This window comes from Thunnus albacares, chromosome 6, assembly GCF_914725855.1.
Source record: "Thunnus albacares chromosome 6, fThuAlb1.1, whole genome shotgun sequence".
Lineage (NCBI taxonomy): Eukaryota > Metazoa > Chordata > Actinopteri > Scombriformes > Scombridae > Thunnus > Thunnus albacares.
The window spans coordinates 36172317-36190228 of NC_058111.1; the positions used below are offsets into that span (position 1 = coordinate 36172317).

A 17912-nucleotide genomic window follows, 5' to 3' on the forward strand; every position below is an offset into this window, starting at 1 on the left:
CGTGTGAGGAACGGAAATAGAGCTTAACTCTCTCAACTTTCTCTATTCATTCTCTATGGTAGTTCTTATCACTGTGGATAGATGGGTTGCAATAGCAGTGTGGCGCTGTCCGTATTTCCGCTCGTTGAATCGACGTGCAAAAGCAACATTGTTAATGAGGTATTTATATATTTCTGAACGTGCCTGGGATATCTAGCACTAAGTCTTCACTCACAGCACACAGGTCAACAGTAGAGCTTAAGTCACTTAAACTTTTTCAAGTCATTATCACTATAGATGTAATCCCATCTCCGACCGCAATGTCGGCTGCAATGGCAGACTGGCGCTGTCCGTATTTCCGCTCGTTAACTTCAGTCAGAAGAAGAAGCAAATCAACGTTGTAGAAGCAACATTGTTTATGAGGTATTATTATATATTTCTGAACGTGCCTGATATATCTAGCACTAAGTTTTGAACGTACATGCCGAATTTCGTTCACAGTAACGTTACCACAGTTCAATGGTAGAGCTTAAGTCTCTTAAACTTCTCAAGTCATTATCACTACAGATGTAATCCCACCTCCGACCACAGTGTGGATTGCAACGGCAGATTAGCGCTGTCCATATTTCCGCACGTTGACTCCCGAGGTATTTTGAGGTAACTGAGGGTTTTTTTTATATACAGAGATTGCTTTATATAGAGAGATAGAGAGAGATAATAACACTAACTTTAACATAAATAATAAACAGGATACGTTGTCCAGGATAACCTGAATGCTCCGTTAAACCATTACAGGTGACCATGAAACTTAATTATTGACCTTCAACAGAGACAGTATATGAAACAAAATATCAAAGCTCAAAAGTCTATTTACTGACTGTCAGAGTATTCTTCCATGTCTCATGGTCTTCATTTAGCAAACAATTGGTTTAGCTCGACCTCAGTATGGAACTTTGGTCACATGATAACCGGTGGTGATACATAAAGGGGGGATAGTAACTCCTGTCCCTGTTCAAAGATGGTCGTGCATCAGATGTGAATGTCCTACTTGATCTGTTTTGTCCATCCCTTTACTCTTGGTCCATGCCTTTGGAACCTGTCCAGTGCTGTTGGCAGTTTTGGTTTGGTGATTACAGACCAGATTTAAAGGTACATTATGTTACTACAAAGGATACATTAGTTGTGTCCACAAAATGTGGGCAAAAGAAGGTTGCAAGGCTGGCCACATTTGCTGAAGCTTACAGTATTTGAACTAGAAATGCAGACTTTAGAGGATCCAGCTACTAAATTATGACACAGCATGTCTAAAAAAGTCTGTTGCTGAACAAAAGTGTAGAATGCACTCAACTTTAAACAAATAAAATACAACTGTGAAAATCCTATACGAAAATGTACAGAGGAAGCTGTACATGACCTCACTATACTCAGAGAATATTAATATGCCTTACAGTTCCAGTTCAGTTCCTTGGTGAAGATGGCTTGCAATAGATGTGATTCCAAAGTGTGTTTTGTCCTGTCAAATGTAGCCCTCAGCTTTCACCACAGCTCCATCATTCCAGAACTGTGTTGCCAAGCAATGGTGAGGCCAACAGCAGACATGCTCTTTACAACAAGGATGCTGTGAATAGGAGAAGAGGAGTGGGAGGAGGGAGTGTGGACATATCTGCTGCCTCCAGCAGCCAGAATAGAGATTTTACAGCTGACATGATCACTTACCGGACTCACAGCATTCATGGTGGAGACATAAAAAAGCTGTCTGAGCAAACCGCTGCAGCCTGCACTGTACAGGAGGTCAGAGGGAAAATCATGAGCTCACAACAGCCCAGCTTTGATGGAGCAGACCAGGATAACGTCAACCTCAGGTCAGACCAAATTACATTGGAAACAGAGAGGTGCAAAGGGTAGAAATGAAAAAGGAGGCTTAAACTTTGGGTTTCTGCTAATAATAAATAGTGAATATAAAACATAAAACAAGCAAATAAAAAATCAAAAAAAAGCTTTTGTTTGTTGAGCTACAAAATGACAAATACACTGAATTATGAGAAAATAGGTGATGGAAAGATTGAAATGATTGAGTTGTGACTTCTAGTGTGGCAAGAAAGTGAATGTGAAGAGGCACAGATGTTTTTATATTTTTATTGATACAAAGAGCAATCTGGGTGCTTTGATTCAATCTGTTGGGTTTGATGGAGAAGACAATGCAAACAATTCATCGTTGTGTGTGTGTGTGCTGGAATGCACCAACAGTACTGCTGCATAATTTATTATTTATTTATAGAAAAATGAATCATCAAGCATAAAATGAATATATGTATCCGCCAGCCTGTCCAAACATGTATCTGTCCTTTTTTCTTTCTATTCAGGTTGCTGAGCAATGAAGATGACTCCCAGACAATTTGCCACAGTCTCAACATTGTCAAAAACATTGGTGAGGAAATACTTGTCAAAGGGTAGTTCATATATTTCACTTACTTTTACCACTTCCGGAGCTGTTTCTACAAAACCGTCTCTTTCTAGTAAACAATTTAGTAACCCAATAACAGACTACAGGTTTACTATGTTGTATTTATCACTGCATGACTCTTTCATCAAGGTTGAGTGCCTCTCTAGGCTGATAGTGTGGCTATATTGACTGACAGACTACTCTCCATTGTGTAGTAATGTGTGTACACAGTATAATGGTTATTTGCAGGGATTACTCCAAATTTACTTAAGATGTCAGGTTACCTGCAGGACTAGGAAGTAAACAATTAAAAAGCAAAACAAAAGAACAGGATAGCTTGAAAAAGTGCTACATTGTCTGTGGTTTACATATATATGTACTGTTTCTCTATCTCCAAGCTGTGCATTTCTTTGGCTGTGTGTGCGCGTTTCACTCTCTCTTATGTAATTCACAATCCAGCTCAACGCCCACTAAAGCAATCTGCAGTATATGACTGAGTGAGATTATGTAACTGGCCCCTGTTGTTCAAAGTCACCTTCCCTCTTGATATACACATGGCCAATGTTCCCTGAAAAGAATGTCTGTTCTTATCAGCAACCCACCTGAAACTTGGTGAGAGAAACAGTATCTGTGTTGTTCTCCAACCTCTGCACTGACTGCCTCGTGGCAGAGAGTTGCAAACTCACTTCTTGGCTATCTTCTGTTCCACTAGCCTTTGTCCTATAATGAATAGTATGTCCAGAGACTTTCTTTTATCAATTCCTCTGAAAAGATGAGATGTGTAGTAACACAACTACACCCTCCATGAGTTTAATTTTTTTTTTAACTTAATTCAAGGTCCTCTCACTACTAGACAGACAAGAGATTCAATCAATATCAATCTACTCACCTCACTCACAGAAAGAAAGCAAATACATATATTTTCCAAAATGTTGAGCTATTGCTTTAACCAAAGTGTTTTAGTTGAATAAACTTAACCAGACCTTCCATACACTAATAACATTTTGCAACACATACTATGGTGAATAAATATCAAATTGAAAAACTTGACAGGAATGTTATGATGTAAAGTTATGTTTACTTTTTTAAGTTGTATTATTTTTTTTATTTAACCTTTATTTAAACTATTAACATTCTTCCACCTCAAATGCAATGCTAGCAACATAAGAGTTTACACAGGCTAGGGAAACATAGGCTTACCCAGAAATGTGGCAGCAACTCTCTAAAACTGTTCCTAATGTCTCAAAAATATGTCACTAAGTCACAACGGTCATCCCTAAAGCAAAGTGACATGCCTTTCCCATGCCATGACTTTGCAAAAAGCAAAAAGAAATTCTTCCTGTGTACATAATGCCTGACTCATTTTCTTTTGACCCTCCAGCCGTCTTGTACCAGGAATACCGGGATACCTCCAAGCAACAGGAGATTGAGCAACGGCGGCAGCGTGAGAACCTTTCTCCTGGAGTCATGGCAGCGACTGTGGTGGCAGGGTCTGGTGTCATGTCTCCCCCAGTGTTACAGCTACAGCTAAGAAACAGTGCACGCTCACTGAGCTTGTGGCAGAACCTGGAAGCTGTGCAGGCCAGTGGTCTGCTCACCCAATTACCGCAGAAAGAAATCATAATGCAAGAGGTGAGAAATTTTGTGAGGGTGAAGGGTAATGTGGATAGGTACAACAATATTTATAGCATATTGCATTTAAGAGGTAAACATGACTGGAAAGGTTTCATTATTCTGTGATAAAGAAGAACACATTTGCACTCACACATACAGTACCAACATTTATTGTGTTTGTATTTGCTGATATAACTTGGCTAAAGAATGACTTGTATCATGAATTGACATATAATAGATTTTCACTCTAAAGACAATGAATGTATAATAACCTTTAGGTAATATGCTACTCATTACTTATTACTCATTACTGTTTAAACCAACTATCTGCTGCAGTGCAGTAGGTAGTATCTGTAGGTCTGTGTGTGTGTTGTGTTGAGCATGTCATTTTCATACTCCAACTGGACAGTTGTTTTCTGAGCTGATGTGAACCAACAGTGTTGTTCCACACGTCATTCTTCTTTTTTAAGATTGAGATAGCTTGTTAAAGGCATAGAGAGACCACAACAATCATATTTTCCCTCACTTTTGTTTAAAGTTATTACATATAGTGGAGTCGAGTAGTAAAGAACTCGGTTCTTCCATTTCACCAGGTAGTCACTCACACATCATCAGAGGACAATTTGTTGATTTGGATTACACATTTCAAGAGTTTAATGAAAGAGCCACAGCAAAGCTTAAACTTATCTCTAAATCATCTCAAAAACTTGTGTCACTTTTCATTCAACTCCTGAATTTATAGCTAGATATTTCACTATGACATCAGAGCTCAGGTCAGTCTCTGCAAGTCAGGCTGCTGCTGATTCTCCAAATAAAATGAAACCTGATATTCACAAACAAATCAGTTGGACAATCTGTGGCTAATATACCTCATAAATAATGTTTGTGTCATAATGACCTATATACGATAATAACTCATCCACTCATGGAAAAGAGGAGGGGTGGGGATAATATAAATCCCTTAATAATGTCAAAGAAGGCAACTGTTTAGACTGATACATTGAAATTGAATTAGAGGTTCAGTCAGAGGTTCGAAAACATCATATGGTCTTCTTGAACAAATGGAGCTGGCCCAGTTGTCTTTACGTGACCTATGTATGGAACATATGTACATATATGGTGGTCAGGGAGATGGTAACCTGACCCGGTCTCTGACATTGGATATGCATGTCCTCCTTGATCACCTTTCGCCTGTCCACTGTCGACTCCTGGTCGATGATCGTTGACTCTTTGCCATTCAATGCTGTGAGTGGTCAGGTGTTCACAAACATCTGATTTTGTCTGTTTTCGCAGTTCATTCAGTCTTTGAAAACAAGACCATCATGAAACCAAGAAAGTGGTTATAATCTCCCTTTTATATACAGCCACCTGTTATCACATGATCAAAGTTCCACACTTAGGTCACATGAAGACACCTTAGCCAACTCCATTTGCTGATGAAGACCACAAGATGTGGTTGAAGGCTTAAGTGGAAATCAGTAAAATGAAAACAATGACTTTCATCCAGTATGTGTCATAGCCAGCTGAGACAGCAGGACATCCTACTTCATCAGAATTTTATCATATCAACTGCTCACTGGATGCAGGGATCTCCAGTCAGTATTAATGTGCTTTATGATTTTTTTTGTCTAGGCCATGTTTGAGCTTGTTACCTCAGAAGCATCCTACTACAAGAGTTTGGAGATTTTAGAGACTCACTTTCTTCATAACCCTGTTTTAATCAACACTCTCTGCCAATCCGACATGCATTTTCTCTTCTCCAACATTGAGGAAGTCATGAAAGCCAGTGAACGGTAGGACAAGGTCTTGATTAACACCAATCAGTGATCATACATCTCAATTGTGAAGTTCCAGTCCAGCAAAGAAGCATTAGCTTCATATCACTGGATAATGGTCTCTTAATATTTTCAGGTTCCTGATGGATCTTGAGCACCGAATTGAGAAGTCTATTTTGATTTCTGATGTGTGTGACATTGTTTACCACCACGCTGTTGAACACTTCAGTGTCTTCATCAAATACGTTATTAACCAGGTGTACCAAGAGAAGAACTACAGACGCATTTCGTGAGTACCTATTTTATGAATACATCTATTTCATGTGGACTATGTCTTATGCTACACTAGTGGTTAATTGTGGAATAGTACATGAGCCGGGTAGTCATTTCCTGTTGAAGCAAATAGTGATGATTTATCAAAATATATTGTGATTTTTCTTGATACTGGACAGTATTTTGTCTTTTGGAAGAAGTAAATAATAGAAGGCCTCTGCTCAGAACAACATTGTGACCTGCTTGACTGGCTTAATTTCATGCTTGGAGAGAGAATAAGTGCAAGAAAGAGTGAGAGAATAATAGGTGTCATCCCTCATACATTGCTATGTTTTTTAATGTTTTGTTAGCCCGTCTCTTTTCAGAGGAGAACAGGTTTTGATCATGACAAATGTGATGTGCAGGGTGTGGTTGCTATGAATATAATGTGTATGTCCCTCTTCATCAACCACACATATCTGAGTGAGAGTGTGACGTTCCCACACTTCAGAGGACAGATACTTTTGCAGACACTAAATGGGATCTGTGCCAGCAATCACAGTTTGAGTTACTGGAAAAACCTCTGAGAAAATTGCAAGGCCAGTGACTAGTTTATGAACTAACATTTGGGAGATGCAGCACTAGGAAGTCCATAGGCCCCTCCAAATGTAGCAAATTCATTCCCATTATTCATTTAGGGGGAGCAAAGTTATGGTTTTGCTACCCCACTTTTTGTCTTTTTAAAAATAAATTTATCGTCATACAGTCCCCGCAATCAGGTGATTATATTTAAGCAGCCTATATCTATGGTCATTTTACTATTTTCAGCAACTGACAAAAACAAGCAATAAAAAAATCACACATTTTTGGACCACACTTGGAGTTGGTTCAGTCAAACCCAACGCTGATCGATCAGAGCAGACTGACAGCACAGTCAGAGACAGACAGAGTCTGAATTAACAAACAGTCAAATATTCAGCAGTGAAAAGTCACTTATTTAGACTTCTCCAGACTATTTTAGATAAAGCTTTAGTCAGACTTTGGATGGAATTATTTTTAAATATGAGGATGCATCGCTCCATGCAATGATCTCTCCTTTAATCCAGTCACTCTGCACTGTGCTTTCATTATTATTATTATGATTATTCTCTCATTTTCTCATACAAGTTTTCTAAGGGGAGATGTCACAGTAAGGTCTAGTCCTCGACTAAAATGGCCCTTTTAAATCTTGAGGAGCAAAACCCTCTGAGTTGTACATTAAAATAGTCCTTGATTTGAGATAATGTAGGTTAAAATTATCTGCTTTTGAAGTTATGATCATTCATTCCTATATAATATTACAATTACACCAGCTAGTGGTGCAATTGAGAATATATACTACTAAAACCTGTGTGTAAAATAAACAGGTGGGATTGGAATTAGATTTTTGCGAGGCCATTTCATTCATCCAAATTGTTTGTACTTTATGGCAATTGTTAGATTCTGAAGATGGCCTTGTGAGTATTGAGAATAGCAACCCTCAGGTTTAACATTGTTTAACCAGGTTTAAATATCCAAATCATATTATGATGTTTTGTAAGGCTATTTCAGTTATATAAATTGTTTGTCCTTGTTTGACCTTGAAGATGGCCTAGTAGCCTGCAACCTACTACCATTTTAGGCTACATAATGTTTTATAAATATCATTTCAAATATGAAATAGCCACTTTTCTAATAATCATTTCCTGTCCTGATCAACCCAATTATATACTGTTAGCAACCTCAATCTAACTAATCTAGACTAGTGCAGATAACTGTTTCTAGACTTAATCCAAGAAGTTGAGTGGTGTAGAAAAGCAGGAAATTTGCTTTAAATTACAATATTTTTTCTGGAGTAGGACCTACAGACCCCCCCCCCCCCCCCCCACGCCAATAATTTATCTTTGAGGGTTTCGCAATGCATATTTTCACAACAAATCAAGTTATCTGCTTTGGCCTCTGTGTTTATGATCAATCCACCCTTCTCTCTCTCTCTCTTTCTCTCTCTCTCTCTCTCTCTCTCTCTCTCTCTCTCACTCTCTCAATTCAATTCAGGTCGCTTTATTGGCATGACTGCATGCAATAAATTGCCACAGCATATTACCAGAAACTATACAGTCATAATAAACACAAATAAATAAAATAAAATAAACAATAAACAATAACAGTACAAGAGGGCATGGAGAACAAGAGGGGCTATGGAAGGAATGTAAGAGTAACATTATATATAAACATACAACAAATGAATGACTAATTAATAAATATTAATTATTAGCCATGTGGGACAAGTGGCTCACAGAGCTGTGTAGCTCATGGCAGGCTGCTGCATATCTTGCCTCCAGTCTACAGCATTTTTTGTAAAATATTGGTCTCTAATACTTTGATATTGGTTGCAGTGAGTTAAGAAGTGCAGCTCTGTCTCCACTGCTCCTTGGTCACAGTAAGAATACAACCTCCCCTCTCTGCACAGCCAAGTCTGTCTTGCTAGCCTACCTCCACTGCCAGATTGTGCTCGCTCAGTCTGTACTTAGTCAGTTAGGGATGTGCAGAGAGCCCAGTATTTGTATCTATATTTGTTGAGGCAACAAAATTATTTCTATTTCTATTTGTATTCGAATAAAAGCAGAAATAGGTGTAAAAATCAGTTTTTTATTTTTCTTACGCTTTTAATTTTAGGATATTAAAATGTTAGTGTTTATGAATAAACTATCCTATGAAGAAGGTCCCCACACTGAGTCTCCAACTCCAGTCTCCTTGGTTATAGATGAGTGCGCTGACTACTGAGCTAAAACCAAGTGCATCACAAATGCGCAGACAGACTTCTACTTATTTATACACCCATAACACCGAGACAGCACAGTGTGTAACGTGTAGAGAAGAACTTTAAAGGCAATTATTGCTTTGCACTTTTCATTTATTGCCTGTTTTTTACAAAATAACTTTGTGGAAAGGAGAGGGGAACAACAGGTTATGGAGAGTCCCTTGCAAGCACTTAGCTTGTGTCAGTTGCTCAGCTTTATGTCTGGGGAACACCCCCAACTCCAGGAGTGGTGTCCAAATAAGGAAATGTGCGTCATATAGCAGGAGGATGTGACTTCCCTCATTGAGACCTGCTGGTAGACATAACAAAGGAGCAGAGGAGACAGACTGAGATAGTGATGTAACCAACCTGTGCGCTGGTATTTCACTTTTTTTTTTCTTCCCAAAAACAAATAATTTTAAGAATATTTGTATGAAATAAATGTTCATAAAAAACCCACTATTTGTGCTTTGCTGAATATCATATTTGGATTCAGGCCCACCCCTATAGTCAGTGTTCTCAGTTTTGTATCAGACACTGTGGTCAGGTAGGTTGCCACAGTGTACTGTCTGTTTAGGCCTACATATGTTTCCATTTTTTTGTGGGACTTTGCTAGTGCTGTCCAGTAGCAGTAGTCTCTGTATATATATATATATATATATATATATATACATACATACATATATATACATATATACATACATACATACATACATACATATATACACACACACACACACACACACACACACACACACACACACACATATATATATATATATACAATACATATACATGTATGTGTATGTATGTATACACATATACATATACATATATGTGTATGTGTGCGTGTGTGTGTGTATGCACTGAACCTGATTTTGAGTAAATCTGTCTAGCATTACTAAAATACTTTACAACCAAGTAATAAATACACATTTAATGCTAAAAAAAAATGTGTTTGGGTGTAATTACTCTGTAAATATTTAAGTCTTCAGTAGGTACCAGTTGGTTTGGGGATGAGAACTACAGACAGGGTAGGGAAGCCAGAAAGTATTGAGAAACATTTTTTTTCCATGGGATTTTTTGACACTACGAAAATTCTACATGTATGACCAACTATGACTTGTGTTGTCTTAACATGACTGACTGTCCAGAGAGGGAAATCAGGCATTTCGGGAGGCCATGGCTGCACTGGAGAACCATCCATTTGTCAGAGGCCTGTCCTTTACGTCATTCCTAATCCTTCCTTTCCAGAGGATCACAAGGCTCAAGTTGCTTGTACAAGTGAGTGTGCCAACATGAGTTAATCCAAATAGACACTGTACAGTAAGACAGAAAGATTCAACAATGTTTTTGGATACATTTTTAAAATGTGTCAAAGTTGCTGTAAAAAATAGGAGTTTGGTGGCACTGTGAAGGCTTTTTGTTGATTTTTGACTTCCTTTCTCCACACAGAATATCCTGAAAAAAGCAGAGGTAAACTCAGAGAGAGAGGCAAATGCTATTAAAGCACATCAACAACTGGAACAGGTGAGCATCAGTCACGGGGCTGGGCCCAGGTTGGGTTCTCAAAGGTATGTGATATTTACACACTATGTTGACTGCAAGCACAAACTCCTGCCACATTACTTTGGATCATGAACGTGAATAATACACACATTTTATTATTACATGCATGATTACTTTGCATGCTTCTGTTGTGGTGGACCACGTGGACCTCCACCAGCTGTCTTCTCTGATAACTCTTAACCTTGTAGGAACATCTACGTTTATTTTTATAAAATCCTCGTTTGTTCAGGGCACCATCCCCGTTACTCATCAACTGTGCCAGGAGGGCACACAGAAACGCTTTTATCAATCTCAGGTCTGAAGTAGTGTGTCACGATGCAAGGATCTAATTTTCTGCTTTAAATTGAAGCCACAGAAAATAACATGCTGATAAATACATATTTGTTGAACTGAAATGGTTAACAAGTGAATAAATGAGTATAACTGCAAACAGATAAATGAATAATCAACCAGAGTTAATGTAATATTTTCTAAATGGTGTATTAGGAGCAATGAATGGCTGGTGGTGAAATGTAATTACGAATGATAGCGTTATTACCAGAGAATTAGTTGAGGCTGAGGTAGTTTAACTAGCCAATTTCTCTAAGGCCCTGTTTACACCTGGCATTAACATGCGTCTCAAGTGATCCAATCACAAGTGCGCTGGCATTGTGTTGTGTTGTGTTGGTTCGTCAGAAGCTCTGTCATAAATTGCCGTTTTTATCTGGTTTTTAAAGCCACAATTATTTGTTACACTTTTAGATCCTGGTTTTTTAAGTATATGTTTTAACGAGGCAAACGTTTTTAGTCAGCTGACGCTTGGATTTTAAGTTTAGCCTGGTGGCTAGGCTAGCCAGTCGCCCTACTCCTTTCTATTCCAGGATACTTACCTCCTTGCTGGTATTGTTTCTGGTGAAACCGAGGATATACCGTACTTCCAAGCATGGTCACCTCCTTGTTTATCTCTGAGATCAAGGGTGAATTAGCCTCCATTGAGCAGCTCATCTCAGTCCTTCTCCAGCAGCAGACTGACCTCAGCTCCCGGCTAGCCTCGCTGGAGCTTCCTGAGTCCACCAGTCTACCGGTGAAGGTAAAACACCCTGACACAGTTGACCCATCTCCTGGCTGTTCCACTTGGCCCTCAGTAGTTAAGGGCAAGAAAAGACTGTCCCTTCCCCTCTATAACTCCCAGGATGATTCCACAGATTTGGAGCTGTGTAAATTCTTTGCTCCTTTTGCTGCTCTACCAACGTGGCCTTCACTGCTGCTGAATGTGGATTGTGTTGATGGAACGCACAAAGTTACATCTAGCCTTATTTCCAAAAGGCGCAAATCTCCATGCAGCAACTCCAGCTCTAGAGCCAACTCTCCTTCTGACAAACGCCCTTGACTGTGTACTTCATCACCGGAGGACAGCGGTAGAGCTCCTGCTGCAACACCCAGTGCTCCAGTCACTCCGGCAGTCCTCTAGTCCGCTCGGCTTTGGTCCCTCCAGCCAGGGGGCTATGCGGCTGGACCTGCCGAGTGTGACCAACGCTGATGCTAACCTAGCTAGCCTGGTTAACACCGTATACCACCTCCCACTGAAACTTGCCACCTACAACAACTGTATGGTAAGCAGTAATCCGGAAATTTTGATAGTAGGTGACTCAGACACCTAATTTTGCCTGGTGCTATCACCTACTGTCTCTCTGGTGGCAAGGTAATCGACGTAATTGAACTCATTCCAGCTCTCATTGACCTGCATCCCACTGTTAATTTTGTTTTAACGCACATGTGAGCAAATGACATCATGGCCAGGAACTCCAGTAAATTACATGCAGACTTGGAGTCCCTGTGCTACGAAACTGAGAGTCTGGGAAGACGTTTTATTATGTCTGGCCCTATTCCAAATCTCTCCAAAAACTCTGAACGATTTAGTTGACTCTTCAGTCTTCACCACTGGCTAAAAAACTTCTGTTCTACTGCAGGATATGACTTCATCTCCAACTTCAATTACTTTTGGACTAACTCAAGACTGTACGGAGCTGATGGTGTGCACCCAAATAGAAAGGGAACAAAGCAGTTGACTGCTAATTTCATCCAGTTTAAACCCAATCCAGACCTATTCTCCCATTATTACATCCAGTTCTAACTGTGTGGGTCCTGCCACTTTGTGCTCTGACTCTCAAACCCAGTCTCTAGCCACAGCAGGCCTGACTCTGCCAAAGCTGACAATTCTAAGTATTCTGCAAGCACCTTAAAGTTTGCACTTCTCAATGTCAGACCCCTTACTAATAAAACCTTCATTATTAATGATCTCATGACATCACATAGGCTTGATTGTGTCACACTCTTGAACTGGTCATTTCCAAAGGCCTTGATATAACTCCAAACTGCACTCTAGATGTTGGGATTTCAGATCATTTTTGTATTTTTTACAATGGATGAAAACATGTACCTGATGTAAAATCAGTTAAAAGGCACTCCATCTGTGCAGACACATCTGATAAGTTTATCACTAGATATCATAACTCTGCCAGGAGTACCTGGTCACATTCTGATTTTAATTCTGATTTTACTTCTGATTTTAATTTGTCCTCATTGTCTTTGTGTGTCAATTTAGTGAATAATTTCAATCTTTCAGTGACACACATTTTAGATGATATTGCACCTGTAAAAACCAAGATAATTTCTGGTAAATCAAAAGCACCTTGGAGGAATGTGGAAAGAGTGAAGGCACTAAAAAGAACCTGCTGCAAATCTGAGTGCAAGACCAAATTGCAGGCAGATTATATGCTCTATAAAGACTTACTCAGTAAATATAACAAAGAAATAAAAAAAATCTAGACAGCATTACTTTTCTCAAATTATTAGCGAAAATCTAAGTAACTCTAAGTTTCTGTTCGGCACAATTAATAAATTGATCAATCCCTTCTGTTAAATATATTTGTAGATTGAATGCTGGCATATACAAGTCTGGCCTAATTCTTCTGTCAGAAAAACTGCAGCAATCCAGGAGTTCAGTCAACGATCTTTAATAATGTCCCACAGGAGTAAAGGTAGATGTGTACATTGAGTTCTGTATCCAATAAGGATAAACAGCTGATCATCAAGTTGTGAAGTTGTGATTATCTGAAGGAGCACAAGCAACAACAAATAAAGAATTGAGTCTAACTGCTCTGAATAATCAAGAAGTAACTACCATAATAGGTAATTCTGTTGTCAGCTACGTTTACAGTAAACATTTACATTACTGACTAGTCACATCACCCTTCTGTGACAATATACATGAAGTTACAGCCAGGACAGGGAATATAAATTCTGAAATAGTGGTCGAGCTTATAACCAAACACCACAACTACTGAAATAGTCTATTCATGAACCGTATACATTTGTAGGTTATTTTTAACCAACCTGACATTAACATAATAATAAACAATGCGCAGAGATGCATAAGGTAACACTTACAGTTTAATTCACGCACAACTTAGAGAATTCACTGATGACTGTTTAGCACCCACTCGCTCAACCTTTTCTTGGGAAGGCTAGCTTAAACTTGCACAGTGCGCATGTCAAGTGAAGTAACAGTCCTTTGGGTCTGTTCGGTACTCATACCTAGAAAGCCCGATGGTGGAACAGAGCAGGGAAATTTGCACACCTTCCGACCAATACCCACTGAACTCCACTCTTCACAAAAATGCAACAAATTTGCCTCATACTTTAAATCCAAGATTATTAACATTCAAAACAAAATTGTGGCTTCTTCTACTGGTGCGAGTGACTGCTCTTCTTCCACTCAGTGGCATAATGCCAACACTCTCTCCAACTTCACTCCCATTCAAAGTTATGAGCTGCAAGAAGTAGTACAACAGTTAAGCTCTGTTACATGTGCTCTTGACCCAATGCCTACCAAGTTGTTTAAAAGTGTTCTCAACTGTTTGGTATATGATGTCCTTGAAACTGTTAATGCCTCTCTGCTCTCTGGAATCTTCCCCACAGTTCTCAAACATGCTATTGTAACACCACTGTTAAAGAAGATCTTGATCCATTTGTCCTTGAGAACTATAGATCAATCTCAACCCTACCATTCCTGGGGAAAATTTTTGAAAAGGTTTCTGCCAACCACCTTAACCCAGTGAATGATCTTATCCAGTGCATTACTGATGTCAAATATTGGATGGCCAAAAATTTCTTACAGCTAAATGAAGACAAAAAAGAGATCCTTTTAGCAGGTCCGAAGGCTTTGAGGCACCAGATTCCTCTTTGTTAACTCACCTGTTGGTAAAACCCTGTGAGCATGTCAAAAAGTTGGGTGTGATTTTGAAAGCTTATTCAGAATGCTGAAGCCAGAGTATTAACCAAAACCAAAAGGTGTGAACACATCACTCCTGTTTTAATTTCTCTTCACTGGCTCCCAGTAAAGCAAAGAATTGATTTTCAAATACTTCTTATTGTTTTTAAAGCTATGAATGGCTTAGCTCCCTCCTACGTTGTTGACATGCTCTCTGAATACACACCAGACAGACCCCTGAGATCATCAATTAACCCTTTTCCTAAGTGTTTTTATTTCCCTTTTAGGCATGAAAAAAAAATTGAACATTTTTTTTAAACATGCATTTTTCAAGGAGTTTTTCACATGTCCACTCAGGTGGACAGCATGCGTTTGACTTTTCAACTTTAGGAATATGTATTTAACAAACCAATTAATAAAATTGTATATTATTTGAAAACTATAAAATATATATTTTCAAAGCCGTTAAACTAATAATAATAACATATTTTAACATATTCTAATACTGTTCAATGCAATGCAAAAACACTGAACCTTGTTCCTGACTCCCCAGTCTCTTCCCTCTGTCTTACTGCATTTATTAGTACCTGAGCTACAGATGACTTCGAAATGCAGAAGATCCCTCTTTTCTAATACAGACATTCTTTTGAGGTGCCAGGCATTCCCTCAGCATCCTCAGCTCCCTCAGTATCCTTAGCCCCCTAAAACTGCAAGTTACATTCTAATGACATAAAATCAATTGATTCACAGCCAAAAAAGTTATTAAGTATTTTCAAGAACAACAAAGTTGTAGTAATAGTATAATTGTAGTTGAAATATAGCCAGCGATGAATGATGTCCAACTTAGTGGACAAATGATTAATCGTCATTTTCTCCCAATCAATTGTCGTTGAAATATAGCCAGTGATGCATGATGTCCAACTTAGTGGACAGACGATTAATCGTCATTTTCTCCCAACATAAAGTCAATACTTAGTTGTTATTTGATGTTACAAAATTTTATTTTCCTGCAAAGGTCTTCTACCATAGAAGGATTGACAAGATATTCCTGAGCTGCTTAGTGTTTCCGGCTGGCTGGTGGTCATCTTGGTTTTGAGAAATTTGTGTTGCACTTACAAAGGCTGGCCAATGGATGGCAGTGTATGGGATGACACTGTAGCATCCACTGTGGTGGCTGATGTGCAACTATACCATAAAAACCCATGCATATCTAAGAAAACGGCTTTTGAACAGCTGTCTACTTCAGTGACCACTATGCATGAAAGGGTTAAAGGTCTCCTCACTATACCAAGAATAACTCTAAATCAGCTCATGGTGCCTTCAGTCATTATGGTCCTACTCTCTGGAATTCTCTACCACATGAACTCAGGTCTGTAACAACAGTGTCTTCCTTTAAAAGCAAACTAAAAACTTTTTTTTTCGCAAGCTTTTAGTTAGGTTAATGGGTAAAACCTTCATTTTAGAAACAGTATTATTATTGTTGTTTCTCTTTAATAATGACAATAATAACACCTTTTTACCCTACTCTCTTATTGTAATACCTTCTTACCTTCTAATTTTATATGTTGTCTTAAATGTTTTTATATATGTAACATCTCCTTATTTTATGTTTTACCTTATTTGTTTTATAAATGTAATGTTATATATTTTTGTCATGTATGATCTTCACTTTTTTTGCTGTTGCTTTTAAGCACATTGAGTTTATGCCTGTCATATGAAATGTGCGATATAAATAAATTAATTTGACTTGACTTGAATTAACAAGTGGACAGCTCTAAGTACAGGTGTGAACGCATTGAGGATGCATTGAGATCCAATCACTCAGACTACATTCGGAGGTGGTCTGGGCCGCATGTGGCCACATTCATTTATCAGTGTAAACACAATGCGTCCTGGGCCACATGGAAGGGCCGCCTACTTAACTGATGTCCTCTATTTTCCAGCAGACTAGGCACGGGAAGTGCATTGCTTCCTCCTGGTCCGTGAACCCTCTGTCCAAAGCTGTGTTCAACTTGTTTGATAACAGGATAAAGAAATGCATTAATTTTTTCTCCCGTTTTTCATGTGAATTGAAAAAAAACGTAAATGTAATCCACCTCCCGATTTTCTCCTGTTTTCCCCATTCCTCTAACCTGTTTTCCTCTTCAAATCAACAATTGGAATAGAAATTAAACCAAAACCAGAAATCACTTGTTTTTCGCTTGTCGAACTAAAAAAAAAATTCAGAAGCTAAACGTTGCTGGATAGTTTCCTCTGTCCTGTCAAGTTGATAAATACAGTTTTTAGTTTTTCTTCGCTGCTCGACATAATGGAGCTCAGGATTTATGACGGCTGCTTTACTCCAAACAGTATGAACTTGGACTGTGTGTGTAACAGAAGAACATAGAATATTAATTAACATTATCCTGATCTTGACTGATCCTGTTGACGTGTCAGAGATTTAAATAATCAATGAAGTTCTGCTGCTGTGCCTTGTGTGTAAATGTGCGCAGCATCTCTCAATGGAGAGATGTAGTGGCAGGGAGATCACTGCCTGTAACTCTATATTTGTTATACATATATGTTCTGATGCAGCGCAAGAGCAAATTAATTGGTCGGGCATTTGATTTTCGTGAAGGGGCACAATGCAATATATGTTTGTTTATCCTGTCATCAAACAAGTTTAACACAGCTTTGGGAAGAGGGTACACAGACCCCCGGTCTCCCGCCTGTTAAAAATGAACAAATTTGGTCTTTGCAAACGGAAATGATGTACGTGTTAATTTGCATCTAGAGCGAGGAAGTGAGGTTTGATCACAAGACGCATGTGGAGACGTATGTTAATGCCAAGTGTGAACAGACATGCTTAAAGCTGTCCACTTGTGATCGGATCACCCAAGATGCATGTTAATGCCAGGTGTAAACAGGGCCTAGCTCTAAGCACAGGTTTGAACATCCCTAAGACGCATTGAGATCCGATCACTCAGACCACATTTGGAGGTGGTCTGGGCCGCATGTGGCCACATTCATTTAGCAGTGTAAACGCAATGTGTCCTGGGTCACATTGAAGGACCGCCTACTCAACTGACATCCTCTATTTTCCGGCAGATTAGGCACAGTAATTGAATTGCCTCCTGTGTGTGTTCCACTTGTGATCAGAACACCCAAGATGCATGTTAATGCCAAGTGTAAAAAAAGGGCCTAAGAAGAGAGTTCAATTCAAATGAGACC

At 38.9% G+C, this 17912-nt stretch overlaps 1 protein-coding gene across 3 annotated transcripts in view; it reads left to right on the top strand.

Annotated features, from left to right (window-relative positions):
* The window catches only part of ngef (neuronal guanine nucleotide exchange factor), a 61944-nt gene that overhangs the window by 12060 nt on the left and 31972 nt on the right, over nt 1-17912 (top strand). For 2 of the 3 annotated variants that reach the window (XM_044355134.1, XM_044355135.1), the window contains 7 exons: nt 1506-1841; nt 2343-2407; nt 3804-4054; nt 5669-5829; nt 5948-6100; nt 10036-10165; nt 10337-10411. In XM_044355134.1, the coding sequence (XP_044211069.1) occupies nt 1506-1841; nt 2343-2407; nt 3804-4054; nt 5669-5829; nt 5948-6100; nt 10036-10165; nt 10337-10411 (1171 nt within the window). The remainder of the gene's footprint in view (nt 1-1505; nt 1842-2342; nt 2408-3803; nt 4055-5668; nt 5830-5947; nt 6101-10035; nt 10166-10336; nt 10412-17912) is intronic. The other variant, XM_044355136.1, reaches the window with a different exon arrangement.